This window comes from Salmo salar, chromosome 20 (assembly GCF_965601325.2).
Source record: "Salmo salar chromosome 20, fSalSal1, whole genome shotgun sequence".
NCBI classification, from domain to species: Eukaryota; Metazoa; Chordata; class Actinopteri; order Salmoniformes; family Salmonidae; genus Salmo; species Salmo salar.
In genome coordinates, this window is record NC_138310.1 from 22358869 (window position 1) to 22382030 (window position 23162).

Consider the following 23162-nt stretch of genomic DNA (forward strand, 5'->3'; position numbering starts at 1 on the left):
ATTCATATCTATATGCTATATAGAGATTTTTCTTTCATTATTTGTATCTGGCATTAGTGCTTAAGCTTTAGGTCCTAACTGTATGCACGCCAAGTACATGACAATCTCCAAATGCTTTTGGGAACTTGGGCAGAAAAAGCTAATGTAGATCCTAAATATTCAATAAATGAATTAGGAAATGTTGAAGAAAAACGTCCTTGTTCAATAAATGTTCAAGAGAAAAAAAGTGAACTGTACAGCACATTTTCTATATTTGCGGGTGAGGGTCGGATGCAGACCTCAGATTTTCACTTTATCACATATAGTCGGGCGGTTGCGGATGGGTTATTAGCAATTAAGGGTGGGTGTCTGGAGCCAACTCAAGCCATGTTAAATGATCCTGCTCTCTTTCTCTGTGACCCAAACTACTCATCTCACCCTTTCTCTCTTTCTCTCGCTCTCTCTCTCTCTCAAATCATAAATGAACATGGTTGTAAATTTCATCCATTCACACAGTTTAATCCAAAAAACAACAAACCTTGCGTTCCATCTCTATAACAACTTCTACACCATGAAAATACATGTTACAATTCCTTCTGGGTCACAAAATGATGCAATTGCTATTATGATGTTCAGTCTTTTTAGTACAAATGTGTTTCAGCGTAGCATGAATTAAGCTATCATCAGGAGAAGAAATATTGTTTATTCAATGAACCAATCGACTTTGGTAATTTAGCAATTTCTTAACATTGAAAATTTACATTTGACATGGTCTCAAGTCTGTATGAAATAAATAGCACAATTTTGCTCATTTACAGCTTGGCTGAAAAAAAGGGTTATGGTTCATAATTAAATGGCATACAAATGAATTGTGATAACCATGAACTCACTAATTACATAACAAAATGTTCTCCTGTTTAAATAAAGCTTTTCAGATTCATAAGTACCTTCAAGAGCATGTTATAGTTAAATAAATAGAATGTTTTCCATTTTAACATGCACAACCAATCTGCTTGGGAAAGTATTTACACCAAACGGACACCACAATGCATCTTTATTTTTCTGAATGTTTATATCTCTCACACACTCTTACTCAAATACACACACACATACCCACATTGTCTCTTGTGAACACACTGTCTATTTACTATGAACACAATATCTTCTCTTTAGGGCTAAAACTATCAATGTGATCAAAATGCTAATGCTGAATGCATTATAAAGTGGACACATCTCAACAACTCACAGGTTTTTTTTTCTGGGTTTTTCAGTTTTATGGTCATACGATTAACTATGAAGTCATGCATTATGATAACTGGTGGGCCTGTAGTATTTGGTTTGCCTTTTTAAAATCGGTGGCTCCATTGATTTTCTTTTTGTTGACAAAGAAAGGTGTGCAACTTTTCTGGCAGTAATATACAAATATGCTACCAATAATCTCTAGAAAAAAAAGAAGACAATTGTTTTTTTTTCCCAGGGAATTTCCACTGTTGAGAAACTATTTTTCTCTATTTGAGTCCATTGTCTGCACATGATCCAGGAGTCATTGGAACAGGTCGTTGCTTCTGTCTTGTCCATAGCAGTGTGGAAACTCCTTGATGTGAGGCAGTTGAGGAAGGCAAGAAGCAGAGTTTGTGGATGATCTGCTATATTACATAATATAATTTCTGTACGTGATTCTTTCATGATGCAAAGTAAGAGTTCTGCATGGAATAGAGTCGGTCAATGGGTCCCACACGTGCTTGCATGTTCATTTCTGAAGATGCCATGAAGCAGTCACTGAGGCTGGTTAAAGATGTGTCGCTGTCTATGTCATGGAAAATTGAATCATTACCTATAAAGAAGAGAAAGAGAAAAATAAGTTGCAACAATATAATAACTTACAGTCAAAGAAAATACTATACACGGGGCATTGAATAAAAGCAAACTGCACCTTCCAATTGCACTGATAATAAATCTGATATATTTATGACTGTCTTGCAAAGTGATAATTGTTAGTCTTGATGCCCACTTTGAATGATTGTTATTACATTCCATTATAATTCTGAAAACTGTTTTGACAATAACTCTCCGAAAGCATTGTCCTGCCCTCTCTGGGACAGTTACTATGGATCTGAGAGGACAAGAGGCAAGAGGCATCTATCCAAAAGAGCTCAATAATAGCAAATGTTTACGTATCTCATAATTTCTCTTCCTATTATTTTTCTTGTGGGAATTGTTAACTTTATTGCACTCCAGATTTTAATGACACTGTTACAAAAGACAGGGACAGAGTGATGAAGAGACATATCTTTTAATGTGTTGGCAATATCATCCTTCCCTCTATTTATCCCATAAAAACAGAGGAAGTGTGATGAGACTGGGACTTTGGGTGTTGCAATTGCAAGACACAAAATGGAGGCTTTCAGAAATGATATTAAGTTTAGTAAACGATCTTTATGGGGTTGGAGACACTGCTCAAAATTGTCTTCTACCAGTTTCAACCCATATATGTAAATTAAACAGAAGAATAAAATAACTGATTCAAGTTTTATTTAAACATTTGTGATTAATTTCCAATTGCATCCCTGTGTTGTCATGTGTTGCTGCCATGCTATATTGTTGTCTTAGGTCTCTCTTTATGTAGTGTTGTGTTGTCTCTCTTGTCATGATATGTGCTTTTGTCCTATTTATATTTTTATTTTATTTTAATCCCAGCCCCCGCCCCCGCAAGAGGCCTTTTGCGTTTTGGTAGGCCGTCATTGTAAATAAGAATTTGTTCTTAACTGACTTGCCTAGTTGAATAAAGGTTAAATGAAAAAAAAAAAAAAAAATCCCTGTGATTGTCACATTAATCACATACAATGGTTATTTCGCATCGTGGTACATTACTTCACTCATCATTCTCACCATTGTTTTGATAATAATTTACCGCAAGCCATTTGGATGATCTAAAAGCGCTTCACATAGTCCGCAATGCAAACTGTCAGATAGCATAGCATTGCATGTCACCAAACCCCATGCACAGACAGAGAGAACGTATTGAGTGATTGTGGGGTGGGAGGAGGAGGGGGAGTAGAAAACATGTTGGATTGATTTTGAAATTAACTTCAAAATAAACCAATGGCCTGTGAGTATGTTTGTGTCATCTCATGTGGAAGGGGTCTGCTTGTACTTTGTGCGAGCAGCCTAAGCCAGGCCTCTGTGGCCTGAACACATGTCCCACACTGGGGAGCATGTAAGGTTGAGCAGGGGGGTAGGGGGGGTGGATGCTCACCATATGGGTTCATGTGGTCTCCGGGCATCTGTGGGGGAGTGAGGCCCTGCTGGAAGGGGTCTGTACTGTAGCCGTTCTGATCCATGGCAACCAGTTGCTGCTGGGGCGGGGCCAGTGGCGTGAAGGAGTTCATCATACCCTCCATCCGATTGGACATCACCTCTGTAACACAGCCAACCACGTGGAGAAAGACTTTACATGAAGACTCTTGTGTTCCTGGGAGGAAAATCATCAACTCTAAATCAAATACAGAACATAGACCATGAGCACTGTCTCCATGGAAACCCTCTCTGCTCTGCTGTGGCCAAGGGAGATTCTCCCAGCATTCCCTTGAAGAAGGCAGCTCTTGACTCACTCAGCGGTGAGTGGGACGCACACACAGCCCTTGTGGGTTTGAGACTGGAGCCCACCACCCTGCACTTTCCTTTACAGTGGTGAGCCCTTGTGAAAAGATGTCTGTCATTCATTTATTTTGGGTTCCAGAAGTTTCCATCACATATGTCTGCTGTAATGCTTTCTTGTTTAAGTTAACTGTACTCAGTAGATTTTGTTATCTAAAATACATATATCTCCTCACATACTATCCTATCCAGTATTCACAATATGCACTTTTGGGCAACAGCATTTCAGGGCACACTGTATGCCTTTCTCTACAGAGTTTGACAAAATATTCTAGAGCTGTTGAGTAATAAAATGTTAATGTAAGCCTTGGGATTTCCACAGTAAAGAAAGGTAGCTGCTTTAGCTTGTACAGCTATATTTATGTGCTGTTTGCAACATCTCTTAAATCGTGTATCTTCTGTCTTGTGTATACTTTGTGTGGATTCTTCCTCCTCAATGTTATATATCTTGTGTTTTCTTACAATATTGTGAAACCAAATCCTTTCTTCATACTGGATGTGTGTCTTTCAATTAAGCTTTCGTCTGTGCCTGGAATCATATCATTACCACCCTTTTATCTAAGATCCCAAATATAATATGATTTGTGAACATTTTACTACCGCTCTAGTGATTCTTCCTCACGGTGTGGTACAGTGCCAAGGCATTAAGTGCAATATTTCTTCATTTTCTCTGTTTTTATTTGTCTTGAATTCTGAGAAGATTGCCCCTGAACACTTGTTGGTGTGGCTCTAACCCTGACAAACAGTGTGTATGACATCATTACAGGAGTGCAGTTTCTGAACGGGAACGTGAGAGTTTGACCTGGCTACAGCATGCGGACTACAGTACTCACACAGGATGGGTCATTTTATATACAAGACTGATTAACAGGTTTTCATTTGTAAATCTCCCCACCCACACACACAGCTGACACGGTCTCCCATGTACCACGCCTGACTGGGGCCAAAGACGCTAGCTAGCCTCCTCCACCCCCACACACCAGTGGAAACCAGGGCTAATGCGTGGGAGGTCACACATGAGCAGAAGCCATTACGACCGTTCTACTCCAAGGGTTCGCATGTTGCCTCAATTAATGCCATCTTTTGGAGTGGTCACACAGCGCTGCGGTATACCGTATGTGATTATCCTGCCTCTGTGTTTCTCATTGAAGTGCCATGCTGCACGTTTAGCTGGCTGAATCATCATTTTTATTTCTGTTTATGTGATAATCCCAGATCACAATTTTTAACACCATGTCAAATGCAAAATAATTGTCTAAAGCCATGGTAATACGGAAGCAGTAACATCTGTTTTTAAACTACTGAAACGGCTACTGAAAATGATACTGGGGCAGTGGTTATTGGACCTTTTCAGCCCAAACTGTAGACTGTATACTGTACCTTGGCCAAGCCTTTGAGAATTCTGTTGTTCTTGTTGCTGTTGCTGCCTCCTTGCCATCTTCTTCATCTAAAAAAAAAAAGACACAGAGTTTTAAGTAACTCCCCAAACGAACGTGCTGTTTTTCATTTGAAAACGATGCTTCTTGTTGCTCACCCCTGAGTGAACTACAGGAACACGTATCTGACTGTACTTCGTTATCAATGCCTTTTTAAGATAATATCAAAAAAGGAGGTGGGTGTAGACATCCAACGTATGACTGAGGTAGATTTGAATGCGTCGCACTTTAACTTTATAGAGTTAAATGGAACGCACTGAAATAGTTACATTTATTGTTGATATCTGTGGTGATTTGTTAGCTCCAATACTGTAATGTTTGCCCATTCCTGCCAATCCATGTGTACTGCAATGCTATTACTACATTGGTCTCTTGATTAGTAAAAAATAACATCATTATCACAAATAACACTTTCTTTAGGGTGGTTGTGCTCTCACCTTGGCTCTCTGGTTTTGAAACCACACCTGCACCACACGAACACTGAGGCCTGTCTCAGCAGCTAGGGTCTCCCTTACCTTTAACAAGTCAACACAAATGCATTTCAACATCACACAAGAAGACAAACACTTAACTACAGATTGTGGCAGTCCTTGTGGACCTATTGGCTACTGCCTCTTCAAAGCTTTGGAGCGGGTGCAGTGAATGCTTTTAGGGCCTCCACTATGGATGCAGTTCCTCTCTCTCAGAATGTCATTTGGCGCAGGACAGACGGGCTGCGTTACCCTCTACCTCAGTTAACACAGACCAGAGTGTTGCTAGCCACTTCAAAGCACAGCTCTGAGGTGCTGGAGATTTTTCAAATTTGAGAATTTTATTTGTAAAACTACTGTAGACCTCATGGCCTTCCTCCAATTGTCCACATGTCAGTCTGTCCATGGGGATATTATGAAGTATTAGTATTGGATTTGCATCTACTGTATACTACAAAAACAACTCAAAGTAAGCTTAAAAGATTGATTTTGTAGCTTGTCTTCTCACAAAAGCCAGCTTTCAGTTCATACTGTGTGTATACTGTAGCCGTGCAGACATTTACAGTAGTTTTCCCAATGTAGGTCATTCTTTCAGGTCATTCTCTGTAGCCTAAATACACTTGTTCCTCATAGCTACTTTTGTGCTCAAACTGCAGCTAGCCGCCTTCGTGCTAGAGGTTAAACAAAGTGTTCGTTTTCACCTCCATTGAGTGTTCAGTAGGCAGACAGTGGGATTAACTCTGTCTGTCTGGTGAAAATAGAGCTTCTTTGGTGGTGACTTGGTCATGTGGAGGAGAGGAGAAGGTCTCACCTTTCTGCAGGGCTTGGAGGACACCTCGAAGGAGGCTTTGAAGGCTCGTCTCTGCTGAGTGTTCAGAATGGTGCGGGGTCGCTTGGGCCTTCTGGGGTCCTTCCCATCGTCTCCCTTCCCCTGGCCTCCGGTGCCTTTCTCCTGCTTGATACCCAGATCCCCATCGTCGCTTTTCTCTGCATGGAGATACAACCATTTTTCATCAATATCAGTATGGGTTTGAGCTGACACCTTCTCAGAAAGTCTGCTGATAAATAGATGTTCTTTCCAATTCCAAGAGATTTCGACTCCGTAAGTGTATCCATAATGGAAGGAGACACGTGGTTTTAATAGTTTCTTATGAATTTATTACAATACGAATAGGCCACATGGACAATGAGACTTTCAGAGGACTTACCAGAAAAGCACAATGTTATATGCACATTTGTCATTGGATTTGACATTGTGTCATTGGTAATGAATTACACTCAGCTTTGGCTGTTTTACACCAAATAAATCTTTGGTAAGAATCCTACATAGCGGATCCACCACAACACGAAAAGGCAGCATGACCACATATGGGAAATTAACTCGAAATATCAAATATAGATTTCAGAACCTGAAAATAATAGTAAAATGTACACTGGGTCCCAACAGACAAAAAGACTAAAAAGATGCTATGCATAAAGAATACAACTGGAAAAGGTTCTAAGACATTCTTACAAAAAAGGTGGAAAGCTGATGGGTTTTGTTATAGTCTATTGTAATTGCATGTGTCCATAAAGGGATCTTGGTGACTCTCTATTGGCACACATAATGTGCCATCTCAATAAAATAGCTAGATGGCTTTATCATCACATAGTGTGATGGACATTAGATCATTAATCTAACAAGCAATATCAGTGTACATAATATAACGATACTCATACTTAAAATGCTAAACTTCATGAGTTTAAAAAGATAATGATCAAATCCAATGTTAAATAATGTATCCCCAATGCATTCATTACAAAATTCAAGGCCTGGGTGAGTGAAAGGCAGTGTTCTCAGAAACAGCAGCACTTTCAATTAAGGCAACAAATGATGTGGGCTTCCCGTGATGGCTTAGAGATGCATACATGATGGTTTCGTTCTGTCTGCTGTCATCTGGTTCTGATTCTCTACTGTAAATAGTGTGGTGTAGTATGCTAAACTGTATTTCACCAGTTGATTTCTATATTTTATTTTCTGTAAATGCCAAGGTTAACCTCTGTTCATGTAAAATCTTGAATTTGGAGACACTCCAAAAGAATGCCCATGTGATACACTAGGACAAAACAAAGCGTGGAAGTAAAATAAATATTCCTTTAAGTTGACAAAAGTTGACACAGACAGATGTGTTTGACAAATTCTCTGCCTTTGTGTGCATGTTTAAATGAGAGCCAGATGGGTCTGAACAGTGAGGCTTGGCGAGATGCCTCATTGTGTGGAGGCGAGGAGTACAGAGGAGAAGATAAGAGGAGCTCCACTCGGCCCTCTGCAGAAAGACCCTAAATCCTCCCGTCAGTCATCATGATACACTGATTTAATTATTTCCAGCAAAAGAGCCCGCCGGCACAAGGACCCAACAGCCATTAATACAGAGCCTGTTTGTCTTCCCTGTTTCCACTTCCTAGCCCAATAAACTTTTGCTCCCTGCCCATAATATCCATTGTACATAGAATAAAATGAATGAATGACTGAATAAAATCACTCAAAACTGTGGGTCTCACCCAGAATACGTTTTCATACTTTTCTGTGTTTGCGTGAGTGCGAGTGGGCGTTCTTCTGTTTCTGCATGTACTGTATTGTACTGTACTGACTGCGATAGGATTTGGTCTTACCTGAGTCGGAGTCGTCCGGGCTGACAGAACTGAGCAGGTCCTTCTCCTTCTCATAGTCACTCTTACACAGCAGCTGGCCCTCCTTCAGGACAAATTCATCCCCTTTTCTCAGCTGCCGGTCACACACACAGCAGGAGAAGCAGTTGAGGTGGTATACACACTCCAGAGCACGCATCACAAACTCTGTGGGGGCGATCTTCTCCAAGCATCCGCTGCACTTGGCGGCAAACAATCTATGGAAGAAGGTGAGAGAAAAGGCACCATTACTAATCAGATTAATCAAAAACGTACGTTACATTAATAATACAATCTGATCACAGAATCAAGGGGGGTCAACTTAGTCTCCCGAGCTTGACCTGTCATCATGGGCTTTTGATTAAGATGGTTTGAGGGTGGCAGGCCGCTGTGGCTGATCCTGTGGGCAGCCAGTACCAGCGAGTGGTCCCTTTGACTGGAGCTCATGTGTGTAAGTGACTAGGGTCCACCTATCCCCACGCCACTCCAACAGAGCTTGGTCATGGGCACCTAAATGCCTCTTAGCCTCAGACAGCTGACAGACACTGGGTTCAGTCAGTTATGATGCTCAATTAGAATCAGCACATTAAACCCTACATGTCCTTTTTTCTCTTTTTACTTGTTAATCGTAATCACTGTTTCTCTGTCAGATTAGCATCTGATTCTTTGCAGGTTGTCAGCATGGTCTGTTTGAGTAATGACTAGGAACTGGAGCATGCCCACTGTGTTCTCATACTTTTCTACACCCACTATATCTGATTAATCTCCTCCTACTTATCACACTGTTTTAAATCTCATCTGGCCATCCTAAACCAGCCTCTATGCTGCACGGCTACATTAACACCTCCATCTTCCATTATATCCTTTCAGGAAGATGTCAAACTGTTTGTATTGTTTTATTGGTGGCTGGGAGAGTTTTAATTCATTTGCTGTCGTTCAGAAGGAGAATCATTAACTGGGCAAGGAGGCAGAGAGTGTGGTTGATCTTGTCCAGCCGTGAAGCTGGTTTTATTAGCATGCTCTTTGTTTTCGTTGGTCTGGAGGACAGCTGGCAGCCGCCTATCTATTTGTGGTGAACATCTATTTCATTGTGCAAAGGATAGAGCGAGAGGGAGGGAATAGAGAGAGAGAGAGAGAGAGAGAGAGAGAGCAGCAATTGACATCATCTGCTGTTTCAGGACAGGGATGAGCGATAGTGATGAATATGTTTAAATATGAGGGGAGAGAAACCCAGGGAAGGTTTTGTCATGCTAATATTATTGTAGGTGCTGATTGAGAACTGATAGGGAGTTTGTGTCTGCCACACAGTTCAGTAGAGCAGCTGCTTGCATGGTTGAAACAAGAGACACGTTTGGTTGCTGTTTCTAGTCTCTACATCTCATATCAGCTCCATCGTTGAGCGGCCATTTACTACAAATCAGACTGTTGTCAGCAAGCCAAACTTTTCTCACTATAATGGCAAAACAACAGAGATATCAGAATTGGCACACGCATGCTTTAATCTTTCAATTATTACAATACATTAAGAAGATTATAATTAAACTATGGAAAAACCTAGAGGATAATCGCTTAGAAATATATATTTTTGACACATTTTGCAAACAAGCTGACTTCTTGTGAAAGCAACCTGCAGACCTACAGAATGATGCTTATCTGCTCAACGATGAAATTACTTTGATCCAACAAAATATGTAATTCATATAATCTTAAACATCACCTAATATTAATTTAACCTTTGTTTAGGCACTGATACCAAAGTCTCTTTTGCAAGGCAGCCCTGCATTACATGGGTAGCAAGCAATTACACATTAAATATTCAAGCTGTATCAAACAATAATAGCAGGGACATACATACAGACGTAGGATCTTAATTTGAACCAGTTTACTACAGCAGGAAAATAATCCAGCATTAACGGGAAATGTGAATTATTATGTGGATTATAATTAATGGCATTATTTTTGTAGGGGTTGATATATTTTCCGTTAGGGCAAATCAAGTCTGAAATTTTAAAGTGGAAATTGCAAACTTAAACATTGAATACACTAAAAGTTTGCATTTCCTGCTATGCAGGACAATTCTCAGCAACAACAGAGTGAACAAATTAAGATCCTACATCTGTAATCCAATACCTACCGCAAAAGTGTAGGAGTAAAACAAAAAGTCCACATGGATCAACCTTACAGTTGCATGGAATGTTGGCTATCGCTGTTTAAACAAATCAAAATATTCACAAGATAGATTCATAATAAATCATAACTTTAGAGAGAAGGACTGTCTAACTGTTGCATGCTGGGATTGAGGGACATGAGGGGATGAATGTGTGGTGACCAGCCCAAAGGTCCAGCTCTAATGTTTAGCTAATGATTGGCATCTGAGAGGAGAAAGGCAGAGGAAATGACTTGTTAGTATGGTTTTGATATGTCCCAGATTCCACATTCACCTTCAACCGCTCTCTCAAATCTTCTCACCCAGATAAAAACATTCTTATTCAGACCATTCTTTTCTTTCTTTCTTTTCCTCTACGATTCTAATCTTGTAAGCCATTATTTTTCTATTTCCCCTCTGTCACTTTGCATTATTTTTGGTGCTGTAATTCCTATTTGTCCCTTCTGGAATCTTCCTGTCCTGCTTTGTCCTCTGGTCTAATCCGGACTTCTAGCCTGTTGTCGGCCCCTGTACCCCATTCTCAGTGGGGTTCAGATGGAATATCCATGCATGACGCCCCTTCTATGGCAACCACACCTCCACAGGAAGGCAACGGCGACTTTTCGGATGGGCAGAGAGGGCCTTTCAGAAGCTGGCAGCAGAAGTAAATCCTTCTCTAAGGAACAAGGGGAATTAGCAGGGAGCACTGGACTAGGGATTTAACCCCTCTCCTTTGAAAGGCCCAGTCACTCCGACTCCCGCGGCTAGCTACAATCAAACAGAGGGGGGGTGGGGGGTCGCGGTGCAGAAAGGAGAACACAGCTCCCTGAATGACACAAGCACTGGATTGTGGAGGAGCCTAATCTCACTTTAATACCTTTCCAAGTTCAGCTCCTAAAGAATGCTCTTTAAAACAACACCAGTGTGTGAGCAGTGAAGGACAACCAGAGGGAGGCACGCTATTCAACCGCCATAACATTACCTGATTAGCAGATAGAGGCCCAGGCGGTGGGGAGAACATGCCCACGGGAGACAGGGGAAAGACACAGATGATGATGATCACGCTGATTTGTAAAATACTATAATAAACACATCAACTATCAAGGTCATGCTGACTCCAGCCCTAAGATGAACAGGGTCTGCAGTTTGAAGTGTAGGCTAAGCTCTTTATAAAAGCTAATGGGGCAAGAGGGACAAGATGCAGCAGTTGGTGTAGTGATGGGCTAGCGTGGTTTATCAATATCCTTTTACAAACCGACTCATCATATCACTCAAAAATGACCAACTGTCTCAAGGACTCAAAATGCCATTTGAAATCAGAATCTGCCCAAAATGAACCAATGAAAAAAGAATGCATCATGTTTCTGCTGCTGCCCATAGTGACCCGTCTATTTTAGCCTGCGTTAAGAAGTCTCTTGTTTGTTGTGTGCTCAGCATTTGTGCTGTTGTTCATTTACTGAGGACGGAGATAGAGCACGGACCACAAAGAGGACCACCAGCAGGATCCTCTGTCCCTGCTTTCGTTTGCAGTCAGGATCTGCGTTTCTCTCCTCCCACACCTGAGCGCACAGATCAGCCCATAAGACCCTCTAGTGTGGATCAATGACCACGTTTCAAGCAGCAAAGTGCCAATATTTGCTGAGGCGTTCTCAGCATTGGACCTCATCAGTAGAATAAGAGATAATCTCAGCAGATACCTTTAAGATGGCTCCCAGGGGAATCATTCATCCTTCCATCTCTTAGCACTCAATATCTTTGCTTCTTATTTTTTCTCTATTTATTCTTTCTTTCTTTCTTTCTTTCTTTCTTTCTTTCTTTCTTTCTCTCTCTCTCTCTCTCTCTCTCTCTCTCTCTCTCTCTCGCTTTCTCTCTCTCTCTCTCTTTCTGTCATGCTCACATTCTAGCTAGCTGTACTGAGATTCACAAGAACCTATACTCTCACCTTGCTAACAGCAATGTAAAACAGTAGATGGAACAGCAGCATTTCATCATTACTATGGCGAATTCAGCTATGCACCCTCAAAGCACTTTACGATGGAAAATACTCAACTTTTTGAAAAGCTTCCTCAGATAGAGATATTTAAAAAATATATATCCCTGGTCTGGTCAAAGGATAAGCTCAGTGCAGCTGAGAGGCCTCAGCCTTTGGAGTCGTGGGTTTTCATCTCCCTGTTCCTCTTCTTTCTTTCTCCTGCTAAGGCCCACTGCAGACGTATGCACTTTCCCTTTGAACAGATTAGAAGCAACTTAAAGTGTGACAACATCTTAAGCTTTCACCACATGTTGCCAATGATTTCCCACTAAAGACATTACTTTCAATGCTTCTGCCACAGTGATAAGGATCAGGCTGAGAGAAAGGGATAAAAGAGGAGCCCGGAGGATGAGAAAGAGGTATGGAGGAGTTTGTGGCTTGATAATCATGGTACATTTAGCAACACATGGTCTCGTCTCACCTACTCCCCTTTTGCTATTAAACAACCAGAGAAATAGCATAACAATTTAGTGGGAGAATAGCCCAGGCTATTATGTCCTCGCATCCCCTTCAAAAGAAAGAAGAGATCAGGATTAACCCACGGAACAGCTGTAAACAATCACTTTGAAGATGGCCCTCCTTGTTTCACTAGGAAGCGGGTGGGCCTGTAAAGCTGGCCATGTCAATCAGCCAGACGTGAAGGATGTGGTGTATGGACCAGGGTCACAGCCACAGGAAGGTCTCCGGACACTGAATGCAGACTGAGGACCTGTGGAGCAATCGGTCAACACCGCATGGCTGGAAGCTCATTGATTTACAGGCTACATCTTTGGCTTGACCTTTCTCTCCAGCCATCCATCTCCACCGCAGTCCAACAAGAGCCCAAGTTGCCTGTCTCCTGGAAACCAAGGAGAAGGGTGGAGGCAGCGACCAGAGGAGAGAGGAGTGGAGGGAGAGACCAGAGGCCAAGGATACTGATAAACAGCAGCTCCAGTTAAAAACATGGTAACTCTGTTCCAAGGAAGACTGAAGTGTAACAGCATGAATATTAGATAAAGAGTTGAACAGCTTTACTGGTTGTGGATGTATGTTACGTACAAAAACATTTGATGCCCAGATGTTCCTTTGTGCATAGATGGCGATCCTTAACATTTAGAAAATGACTTTGTTATGTACAATTGTGTTGGCTACTAGACAGCACGTTAGACCACAGAGGCACGTGTTCTAAATATAGCAGCCTCAACTATAACCCTACTTTGTCTAATTGCTTACAGTGATAACCACAGTTGTAAAACACAGCATAGAGAGGGACTTGCGAGAGTATGGACTGTCATCATAACTAAAACAACACTAAACTTGTTAATTTACACTCAATTACATTTCAAATCTAGGGCGTAACAAAATGGTCATCTAGAGCACCATTACTTTTAATAATCCTAAAGGATATGGCTCCATAGCAGTATGGTCTCAGCATGTATCTTAGGTTGGTGTGTATAGACGCGTGTAGAAAGTAATGAAGCCAAATAAGAAGTGCCATCCTTCTCGTCCCCAGGGCTAGCTCCAGTCAGCCCTAAAACCTGCTTAATCACCCCCCTCTCCGCTAACAAAATATTAGCATAGTAATGGACTTCAAATGGAGACGCTTTGTTTTTTAATTAAACTCTCAGCAGGTAAAAGTAACCCATTAGAGGAAAATGTACACACCACTAACGGCTGAAAGGTGCCTTCTCCATCACTTCTCTCTCACATGGGCTCTCCCTCTATACTATATAGTGAGGCTGGCATTTGTAAGATGCCTTGCTGAAGGAAGCTATGAGCTCATGTGCACCTGACCCAAAATGCCAATGAAAACATATGGCATAGTGTTTGGATATCACTATGTTTTAAACATTAGTTACATAGTGAGTCACAGTCTGGGCTGAGGTGTTATTCTCATCACTTGACCCCCACTGCTGGTCTGGCTCAGATGAACACACTGTTTCTATGACTACATGATCTCCTATGTACTGGAATGCTGAAAGATTTCTTCAGGCAAGCCTGTGGCCACACGGACAGCCAGCCGGCTAGTCATGTTAGATTGGGCAATATGACTGTATTACAAACCTCTGCTTTTAGTCACATTCAAATGATCACATGCCAACAATTGTGTTTTTCCCACACTAGTCACGAGATGAAACAAGGTGAAACAAGTTGTGTCATGTCGTTCAGTATCAATATGAAATGTCTTCACATCGCTTTAGATGGCAAAATGCATGAACTTCTATGGCAGGTGTTTGTTCCCTTAAAATTGAAATGTGTCTACCGCAGCATGTTGGTCTTCCAGGTTCACTAGATGCTGTAAACCCTGTGGGCACAACCTGACAGTCAGCTGTGGGAGGATAAAAGGACCTCTCACTGGGAGAGCCTCATCACACGTATAGGAAAAGGCCAGACACCAACCAGAGCCCTGGCATGTTACTGCTGCCTATCATAAGGCTCTGTCTATCATTTACCAGACATTCTGCGGCACTGGCAATCAGAACACAGAGCTAGAAGCAACACCTACATGCCTCCAAGCATTGATCAAGATGTTGTGCGCTTAAGACTGCAGTTCTTTGGGATTCCTTACAGCCAGTGCTCCGTGTCTGTACTATGGAGTTCCATAGGGTTGATGTTGAGCTTAAACGCCTGCTTGTGTGACATCAACACCATTTTTCTCATGAGTTTATAATAGATGCAAATTACACCACAGAGTTAAGCTCTGTCTTTGTCACTCTGTAGTCAAGACAGAGAGAGAGGTAACGTTCTCTGCATGTTAGGGAAAGAGTTGTGCTTCAAGCACACAGTGAAAGAAAAGCTCATGTTGAAATGTGAAAGGACAGTGAGATTGCTGGCCAGCAGAAGAGGCTGAGTACACAACTAAGCGGGTGAGCAGGCAGCCAGGTACACAAGTGCTGTTTGGACAGCTGTAGTTTCTGTGGATGGACACTCAATGCAACATCGCATTCAAGCCCTGCTTCCACACAGACAGTGTCATCACTCACTTTGCATTATAGAGTGGGGTACAGGGTTGGGTAGGTTACTTTCTAAATGTAATCCGTTACAGTTACTAGTTACCTGTCCAAAATTGTAATCAGTAACGTAACTTTTGGATTACCCAAACTCAGTAACGTAATCTGATTACATATAGTTATTTTTAGATTACATTCCCCTTAAGAGTCATTTGAATAATACAAAACTGTATATCTTGCTGGATAAATCAATGTTAAAGTTTACATAGCTGGACATATATGGATGTAAAATTGTACTTTATGTGTTGGTTATGTGGGCCTCTTCTAACCCATCACTTTTTACTATATATAATAATACAATTAAATGATATCTTTACATTAATATATATATAATTTATGAGTGCAAAAATGGATGGAGCAACGACAGATTGTCTATCAAAAGTGTGCGAGTTTGAGCATGTGTCCATTAGGCCTATGTATAAAAAAAAAAGATCAGCATGAATTAGATTGAGCAATGAAAGCCCATAGGCTGTGATCCGCACTGTGCAGCTGTTGCAAGAGCGCATTTTTCACTGGCTGTCCACTGGTTTCAAAAACAATGATTGATAGGCAGCTTAAACTTCTTGAATTCAACCATTATTGGGTTCAAATACACATTTAGATTTGTGAACAGCAATCCACAACAACCACAATCCGTAAGGCGCAAATAGCTAAATGAGAGAGCAGCAGTGTGATTCACATCAATGCGCTATGTAGGTACCAATAATACGTGATTGTATCGCCGTAGACTACACCACTGCTGTCATCCTTACCTCCAAGCGTTTATTCAAATTGGATAATCTTTGGATGTCGCACCATTGGAAGACATACCTTGGACTGTAGCCTACAAAAGCCTATTCGTGCTCTTTTCCCGCGATTCAAACACATTTGGTGTGTCATCACAGTGGTCAGACTCGTTCGGGTGGAATACAGCCTTTTTTAAATGCTGATTTGAATGTCATTGAGAAAACAGAGAAGTGTCAAAGATTTTTTTTCGCAAACATCCTTTCTGAATTTAAAAGTAATCCTCGAAGTAATCATCTAGTTTTTCCAAAGTATCTGTAATCTGAGTACAATATTTTTGCTGGTAATGTATTACAGTTACAATTGTTTTGTAATCCCTTACCTGTAACTCCCCAACCCTGGTGGATTATTTAAAAAAAATCTAAGAAATGAGCGAGTTTTACGATACATAGGATAGACTAACTTCCTGATTAGTGCATCTAGAAAAGAATAGAATACAACTTTATTGTCCATCCTGGAAGGACATTTTTCTTTGGCATCACCTTACATTAAAAATAGCAAATACACATCCATTTTCATATCACACATTTTTAAGCCAGTCAGTCCATCATACAGCATACACTAAAAACATATGGAGACACTGATACCTTCACTCAGAACTGACCGCTGACCCAACTGCACTGTTAAAATAGATAGATAAGTACATATACCGATATAATTTACGTTGTATTTAGTAGTCCAACAGTACAAGGAACAAATGAATGTTTAAACACATTTACTAACTAATAGCATAATATTCAAGGTAGTAATCAATAGACTGTCTATAGGTTTTCGGTCCATTACATCATCGTAACTGTCTCTAAACAGGACTTTTATCTTCAATTCAAAACAGCTGAATTTATTTGTCTACAAATGAGGCAAAAGGCAGTGAATTACAAGGCTGGTATTAATCGTGATCTGCTTCTTCTCACTCCCCCCAGTCAGTCCAGCCGACAGTAACTGAAGCTGTTTGTATGGCCCATCTCCCCGGCCGCCCTGCTGGAGATGTGACATCTTTACAGCACATGCTCTGCAAATGAGAACCCGCCGAGAACAGAGCGAGGGCTGGGGACAGCTCCCATTTAAAGCCACTGTAAATTCCTCCGCACCCATTTTATATTTTTAATAACTCTATCGCAGGTCCTCTGTCTGTCTGCCCCTTCCAAGCGAATCTAGGTGAGGTGTAGCAGACCCCCCATTAAGGGCTTGGCCCACTCAATGAGGCATCCTGGGTGATTGCTCCTTTAGAGAGGGGGAGCTGGGGATGGCTAGCTACACTGGTAGTAATAGCTATCAGATGTTGTGGGGTATACTGCTGCCTGTAACTGCCCACATCTACGGTCTACGGTCTGCTGCCTATAACTGCCCACATCTACGGTCTGCTTTTCACAACAGTGGACCTGAGGCTTGCTGTACTCAGCCCAGGTTAGGGCAGTTAGGCCAGAGGAGGCTCTGAGTCTGTGTGCTCATTACCAGCTAGTGCATCTGAGGGCTGACCTCATCCTTCAGACATGGAGAGGCTGTACTGTAAACGCACAGTACATAAAATAAACCAAGGGTAATGGCTAATGTTCCAGTGTTTTCTGTAAGTAAATTTGGAGGTATCTGATGATGAATGACCTGATCCCCTATCGAACATCAATCTAGGAAGAAAAGTTAAAGACACAACAAAACTATGGTTGTTTAACTTTATTGAATAAATGGGTGCTAATTACTAAAAACTGGAATTATATTTTGGGGAATTTCTTGGGGGGAAATATATATGGAAAATCTGTTTTCACATTATGTGCTGAAATGGTTAAAAACCAACATTTGGAGTGGAGGGCTTTATAATTACTATTGACCCCAGAAGGTCCTGGACTAAGAAATAAAACAAACAGTAATATGAGGTGCTCTAAAGCGGAGGTCTGCAAATATGCAAAGACAGGGTCTGCTGGAAAACCTCACGTTTTGGCTTCTTTTCTCCGCTCCTAATCTGTGGGCGAACACAATATTAAGACGGCTTTGGTGCCACTTGTGACCCAGCTGTTCACTAATGAAAAATTCCACAGCTCCGTGCAGAGGCCAATGGGGCCTGCCCCCCTCTAACCCAAACCAAGCCCTGTCCATCTTGTGGAGTTTACCATGGCTAAAAAGATACTGGATTAAGAGGTAGAGAGGGAGAGGCAGACAATCTGGAAGAAAATCCCATGTGTGTTTTCCCCCTCCGCTTCCTCCCATCCTTAGGATATTGGTGTGAAGACAAGTGTTTGCCCAGGTTTTAATTATGAGCAATGATGTGGTGATTATTGTGATGGTGGATAGTTGGATGAGGGGCTTTATTTATTCAATAGAGATTCAGGCTAAGCCTAAAATCAGTCTGGAGAGAAGAATCTGAGACTGCCGGGGTTTAGCCATTGTCAATGAGAGCCGGACTCATCTGTTTGTGTTCCTGCTTTTTCACCCTCTCCACTGATTCCCTGTCTTTCTGAGTGACGTAAACCTCTTAACTCAGACTGCTCCGATTGATGGAGATGGAGATCACTTTTGATAATCCCTGCCTATTATCTTCATTATAGAAAAACACTGACCATATGGAATCAACACCAAAAGTGTACATTTCCAGCACAACTATCACATAAATTCTAAATATATTTCAATAATCCTCAAGGGTCCTTTATTGAAGATCACCCCATCACCATGTTCCTGTCTGGCTAAGTATACAAATACACATTTAATAGATATACTGGAAGTTGGCACCTAGCTGTGAAACGGCAAGGCACAGTCAACAGCTGCTCATCTGATTCCCCTTAGTTGACTCTGAGTCTAAAATACTATTTAGGCTGTAAAATGACCTCTAATCTAAAGATACTGTATCAGATGTATATCATTTCATAATCACATACTTTGACGAATTGACAAAAGACTCCCTTAAAAACGTGGGCGCTTAATTCCGAAAAGGTTTTGACATGATATTCCTAGAGTGCAAGGCAGGCAATTTAACCATACTGCTCTTAAAAAGACCTGGTTAAAGATTGTTTTGTGGGAAAGCATGTTGCCATGGCAGCATTGGCAGGAGCTATAACATGAGATGTGTGTGATAATGTCCTGGAGGGTCTCAGCGTGAGGACACCACAACATCCTCCCCACAGCCAGGAGACAGAGGCAGTGCTCTTTATTAAAGGACATTTTCTAGGCAAGGAGCACAGCACAGCACACATTAACCAGGGAGATGTCTGGGACGCATGAGAGAGAAGGAGGTTTACTTTAAATCCCACTGCTGCTTCTTTTAGGGAGGACGTTCACTGGGGGACCTCTGTGAACTCTGATTCTCTCAACATCAAGAACAGATCACAAAGGCTTTTTCTTGACAGGGATCTCAAAATCAGAAATGTATGCATTGGAAAGGGCACCAGCTTTACAAGATGAAGCCACAGATAATGGAAAACGATAGAGGGAACAAATGAAAGAGAGTGGGAGAGGATGAGAGAAAAAGCCAAAGAAAAACAAACAATATTTTTCAATGACAGGATGTTTCAGGACCCAAAGGTTGGGGATTAACACACAGATTAGCATGCAAATAATATATTAGAATTTCTGATCTGCAGGTCCCTTCAAAGGAATAAATCCAAGATTAGCAGGCGTTATGCTAAAAAGCTTTTTGTGTGACATAGTTACACTAGCCAAACAAATATGTCTTTCAGTGAGAAGGGCTGGCATGAATGTATTGCCGTAGCCATAGAAGCCAACTGGTATCTAAGAGCCTTGGAGAGGGGGCAGTGTTGGAATGTGTCAGACAGACAGAGGGGCGCGCACACACCACAGAGCTAACCAAAAACCTGCTGTTTCACAAAAAAGCATAATCTACTCCACTATTCTGCTTACAGACCACCTATAAATATCAAGTATCTTTGGCTGAGGAAAATAAAAAGGTTCATTGTGAGATCACAAAGCTTCTCAGTGCCTGATTATCAATATTGTCTATGTTTTGTGTGGGAGAGGAGCCAATTGAGGAAGATTGACATAAAAAAATGAGCATTCATTAAGTGAAGCATTCACACAAAACATGCAATTTACTGAAAATGACATTGTGACGTACGGTCTGTTTTCTAAAGTCGATGGAACATATGTGCATATAAATGCTGAAATCAGGTGTTCTCCATTTTGTTGGCTAAGAATTGTCACTCATATGCCACTGACAGGGAGTTGGCGAGCTTTTAAAGAAAGAGAGCCTGAGACTGCAGAGGATAAGATCAGCTACAACAACGGCCCAGGATTTCTCTGGCGGGAAACTGACTGGCTGAAGCATTCAGGAAATTCTGGCAAAGACACTGCATGACGCATGGACCGGCAACGCCATAACGAGGTCAGTACAACAGTGACATGGACATGACTCGGTTTTGTTTTCACACACAGGGATACAGTCACAGAACTGGTCTGGTACCACTCCAAATTAAAACGATGGGGAAAAAATCCTGCACTGAAATATCACTATTAGGTATTGGTTTGTTTTCAGATGCTAACGGTTTTGATTTGATACCGTTATGTAATTGTAATAAGGGATGACAATCAGAAACGAATATTCAGCATTTTCCCTGAGATGGAATCATCAAACTAGAGGGCAATCATAAAGTCATTTGGAAAGGTCTGCAAACATTCATTAAGAGGTAAGTTACTGCAAAGTGCAGGCAATGATCGGGTTAGCAATTCATTCCTTGTTCACAGATAGTGAGCTTTAACATGTCTGCTGCTTTACAGTATACTAAAGAAAGATTCAGATACAAAGTTTGCAATATTGCCTAAAATAACATTTACAACACTTTATGTGGTCTTTTCTGTGATTTAAACCTTCCATCTTGAAGATGCCAGATGCACCTGAGCAGTAGTATTTTCCCTTTGTGAAATAGGAATGATTATATTTACTGGGCGAAGAGAGCCCAGCTATTTCTATAACAAAGGCATTAAGAACATAAAACATTCTCCACTGCAGCGAGAAAACCATGAACAGCAATGTCTCGGCATCACAGAGGTGAGAATAACATACTGTAACGTCTAGACATTGTGCAAGAGACAAATAACACCCCAAAAGAACAATAAATGAATTGTCTGAGATTTCCCTTACTTGCTGATACTTGTGTTGTGTATCTGAATTGGAGGTATTTGTGTGTGTTTCATCTTGACAGGGTTTTTTCCACCCTACATGTTACCATCTAATGTTACCGTGAGGCTATTCTGTTCATGTATTCAAGCATGTATTTTGCCTCCAGAGATCTGGCAAAGAGGTTGTCTGTCTGCGTTGCCCTCTATCTTTCCCACACACACAAACACACACGGCTCTCTTTCATGCAGTTGACTGAGTGTTTGTGTGAATCACTCCAGCTGGAAGAGAACAGGTTTGACAAAATTCCATTTTTTCCACGTGGAGCCTTCGAGGCACAGAGAGGAACGGCAAAGCATGGTAGAGCACGTCCCATCTCCCCACAACCCAACCCACACTCTGACTCCCCACATTCCCTACCAGCACTGACACCCAACTCATCTCGCTGGTTTAAACGTGGCTCCTGACTGCACACTACCTCTCTGACTGGCCATTAAGGGATTGACCCGTGTAGTCAGAAGTGTTTTTTAAGGGCAAAGACACCTTAGCACCACTTCTTTCTAAACACTACATTCAGAACCTGTAAGTGGATGTGTACAATGAGGTTCTTGTCTACCAAACACCATTCCTGATACAAATAATTAACATGAATCTCTATTTCTCTTCAGAAAGTGACAATGCCTCCTCCTGCACTGACAACCTCGGTGAGCCCTGTATTCACCAGCCAATTTTACACTCCCTTTAGACGTGTGCAGCCCCTCATTGCGCTTGGGAGCAGCCCATTCTCTGACCCTGCCGGCAAAAAACAGCTGTTGGGATAATTCAGTTGCAGCACTTTATGTTACAGAATGACACACGAAGGGGAAGAGGCAGAGCTTAAAGCCACTGAAAAGCATCTGAAACACACAAGAGGAAATGTACACAAATATCCACTCATACAGTATGAATATAGGCACCAAGCAGGATGGGGTGGTGAACCACAGATACAGCTAGAGGTTATGGGGACGTGCTGAGGGACTAACAGGCGGACGCGTCCCACCAGCCGGAGCTGCAGTCCCAGGGGGTGAGGGGGTGTGTGGCTCTCTGCCCCACCAGGGCCTGTAGCTCGCCTATCCTCAGGGCAGTCACCCTCCTCTCAACCTCCCACCTCTATACGCTAATGACAAAGCCCTGAGGCCTCGTCACCCCCTACCTCCCCTCTCCTCGCCCGCTGTCATTCCCAGGTGCCTGTCAGAGGGGTGTCTGTTTCACGACTGGTGTCACCATGGCCCCAGGCCCAGCCTTTCATTTGAAGTGCCCTGGCCCAGCTCTGCCACGGCCTGATCCCATGGCCCGCGGCCTGGGCCATTGTCTTGCCTCAGAGAAACACCATTATTTCAACTCAATTTACTGTGAGTAAACACTGAGTGATGATCCCCCCCCCCACTCTCTCCCTGACCCATGGGCTGTAATATACACAGCTAACAAATCATTGCTCTTTTCCCATTTATATCCGTATCTCCAGAGTGCCACTCACTAATTCACTTTCCAGCATAGAGTGTAAGACAAGCCCCATGTGCTTCTGAGTACGCTTTCATCACTGAATGGGATTTTGAGGGCTGCTGGCCGTATTGTGCACCCTTATAAATATCAGGCTCCTCCATTCTCAAATCCACAACATACTGTGACTATATTGTGGTCACCATGGTCCCAAACAAATAAATAGTCACGTTAGTCTCAAAGGTTCATAGATGGTAGAACCTCTGGTTTTGCAATGAGAGACAAATACTGAGACAGTTCAACTGACCTGGGAGTAAACATTTTGGTTGCTTTTGTGTTCCTCAGACAATGGCCACAGTGTGATTTGAAACACGCAGCTGCAGAATGCGACAACGTTGGGAGTGTGTGTCTAATGTGGTCAGAACTGTTAGTCCACACAGGCCAAATATATTTTTTTACCAGCATTC

At 41.9% G+C, this 23162-nt stretch overlaps 1 protein-coding gene across 2 annotated transcripts in view; it reads right to left on the minus strand.

Annotated features, from left to right (window-relative positions):
- Positions 1-662: 662 nt before the first annotated feature.
- LOC106579895 (LIM/homeobox protein LMX-1.2) overlaps positions 663-23162 on the minus strand; it is a 55345-nt gene continuing 32845 nt past the window's right edge. For both annotated transcript variants that reach the window (XM_014160244.3, XM_014160245.3), the window contains 6 exons: positions 8195-8427; positions 6354-6529; positions 5510-5587; positions 5017-5083; positions 3236-3397; positions 663-1813 (listed from right to left, as the gene is read on the minus strand). In XM_014160244.3, coding sequence (XP_014015719.1) covers positions 1662-1813; positions 3236-3397; positions 5017-5083; positions 5510-5587; positions 6354-6529; positions 8195-8427 — 868 coding nt within the window. In that variant the 3' untranslated portion in view covers positions 663-1661. The remainder of the gene's footprint in view (positions 1814-3235; positions 3398-5016; positions 5084-5509; positions 5588-6353; positions 6530-8194; positions 8428-23162) is intronic.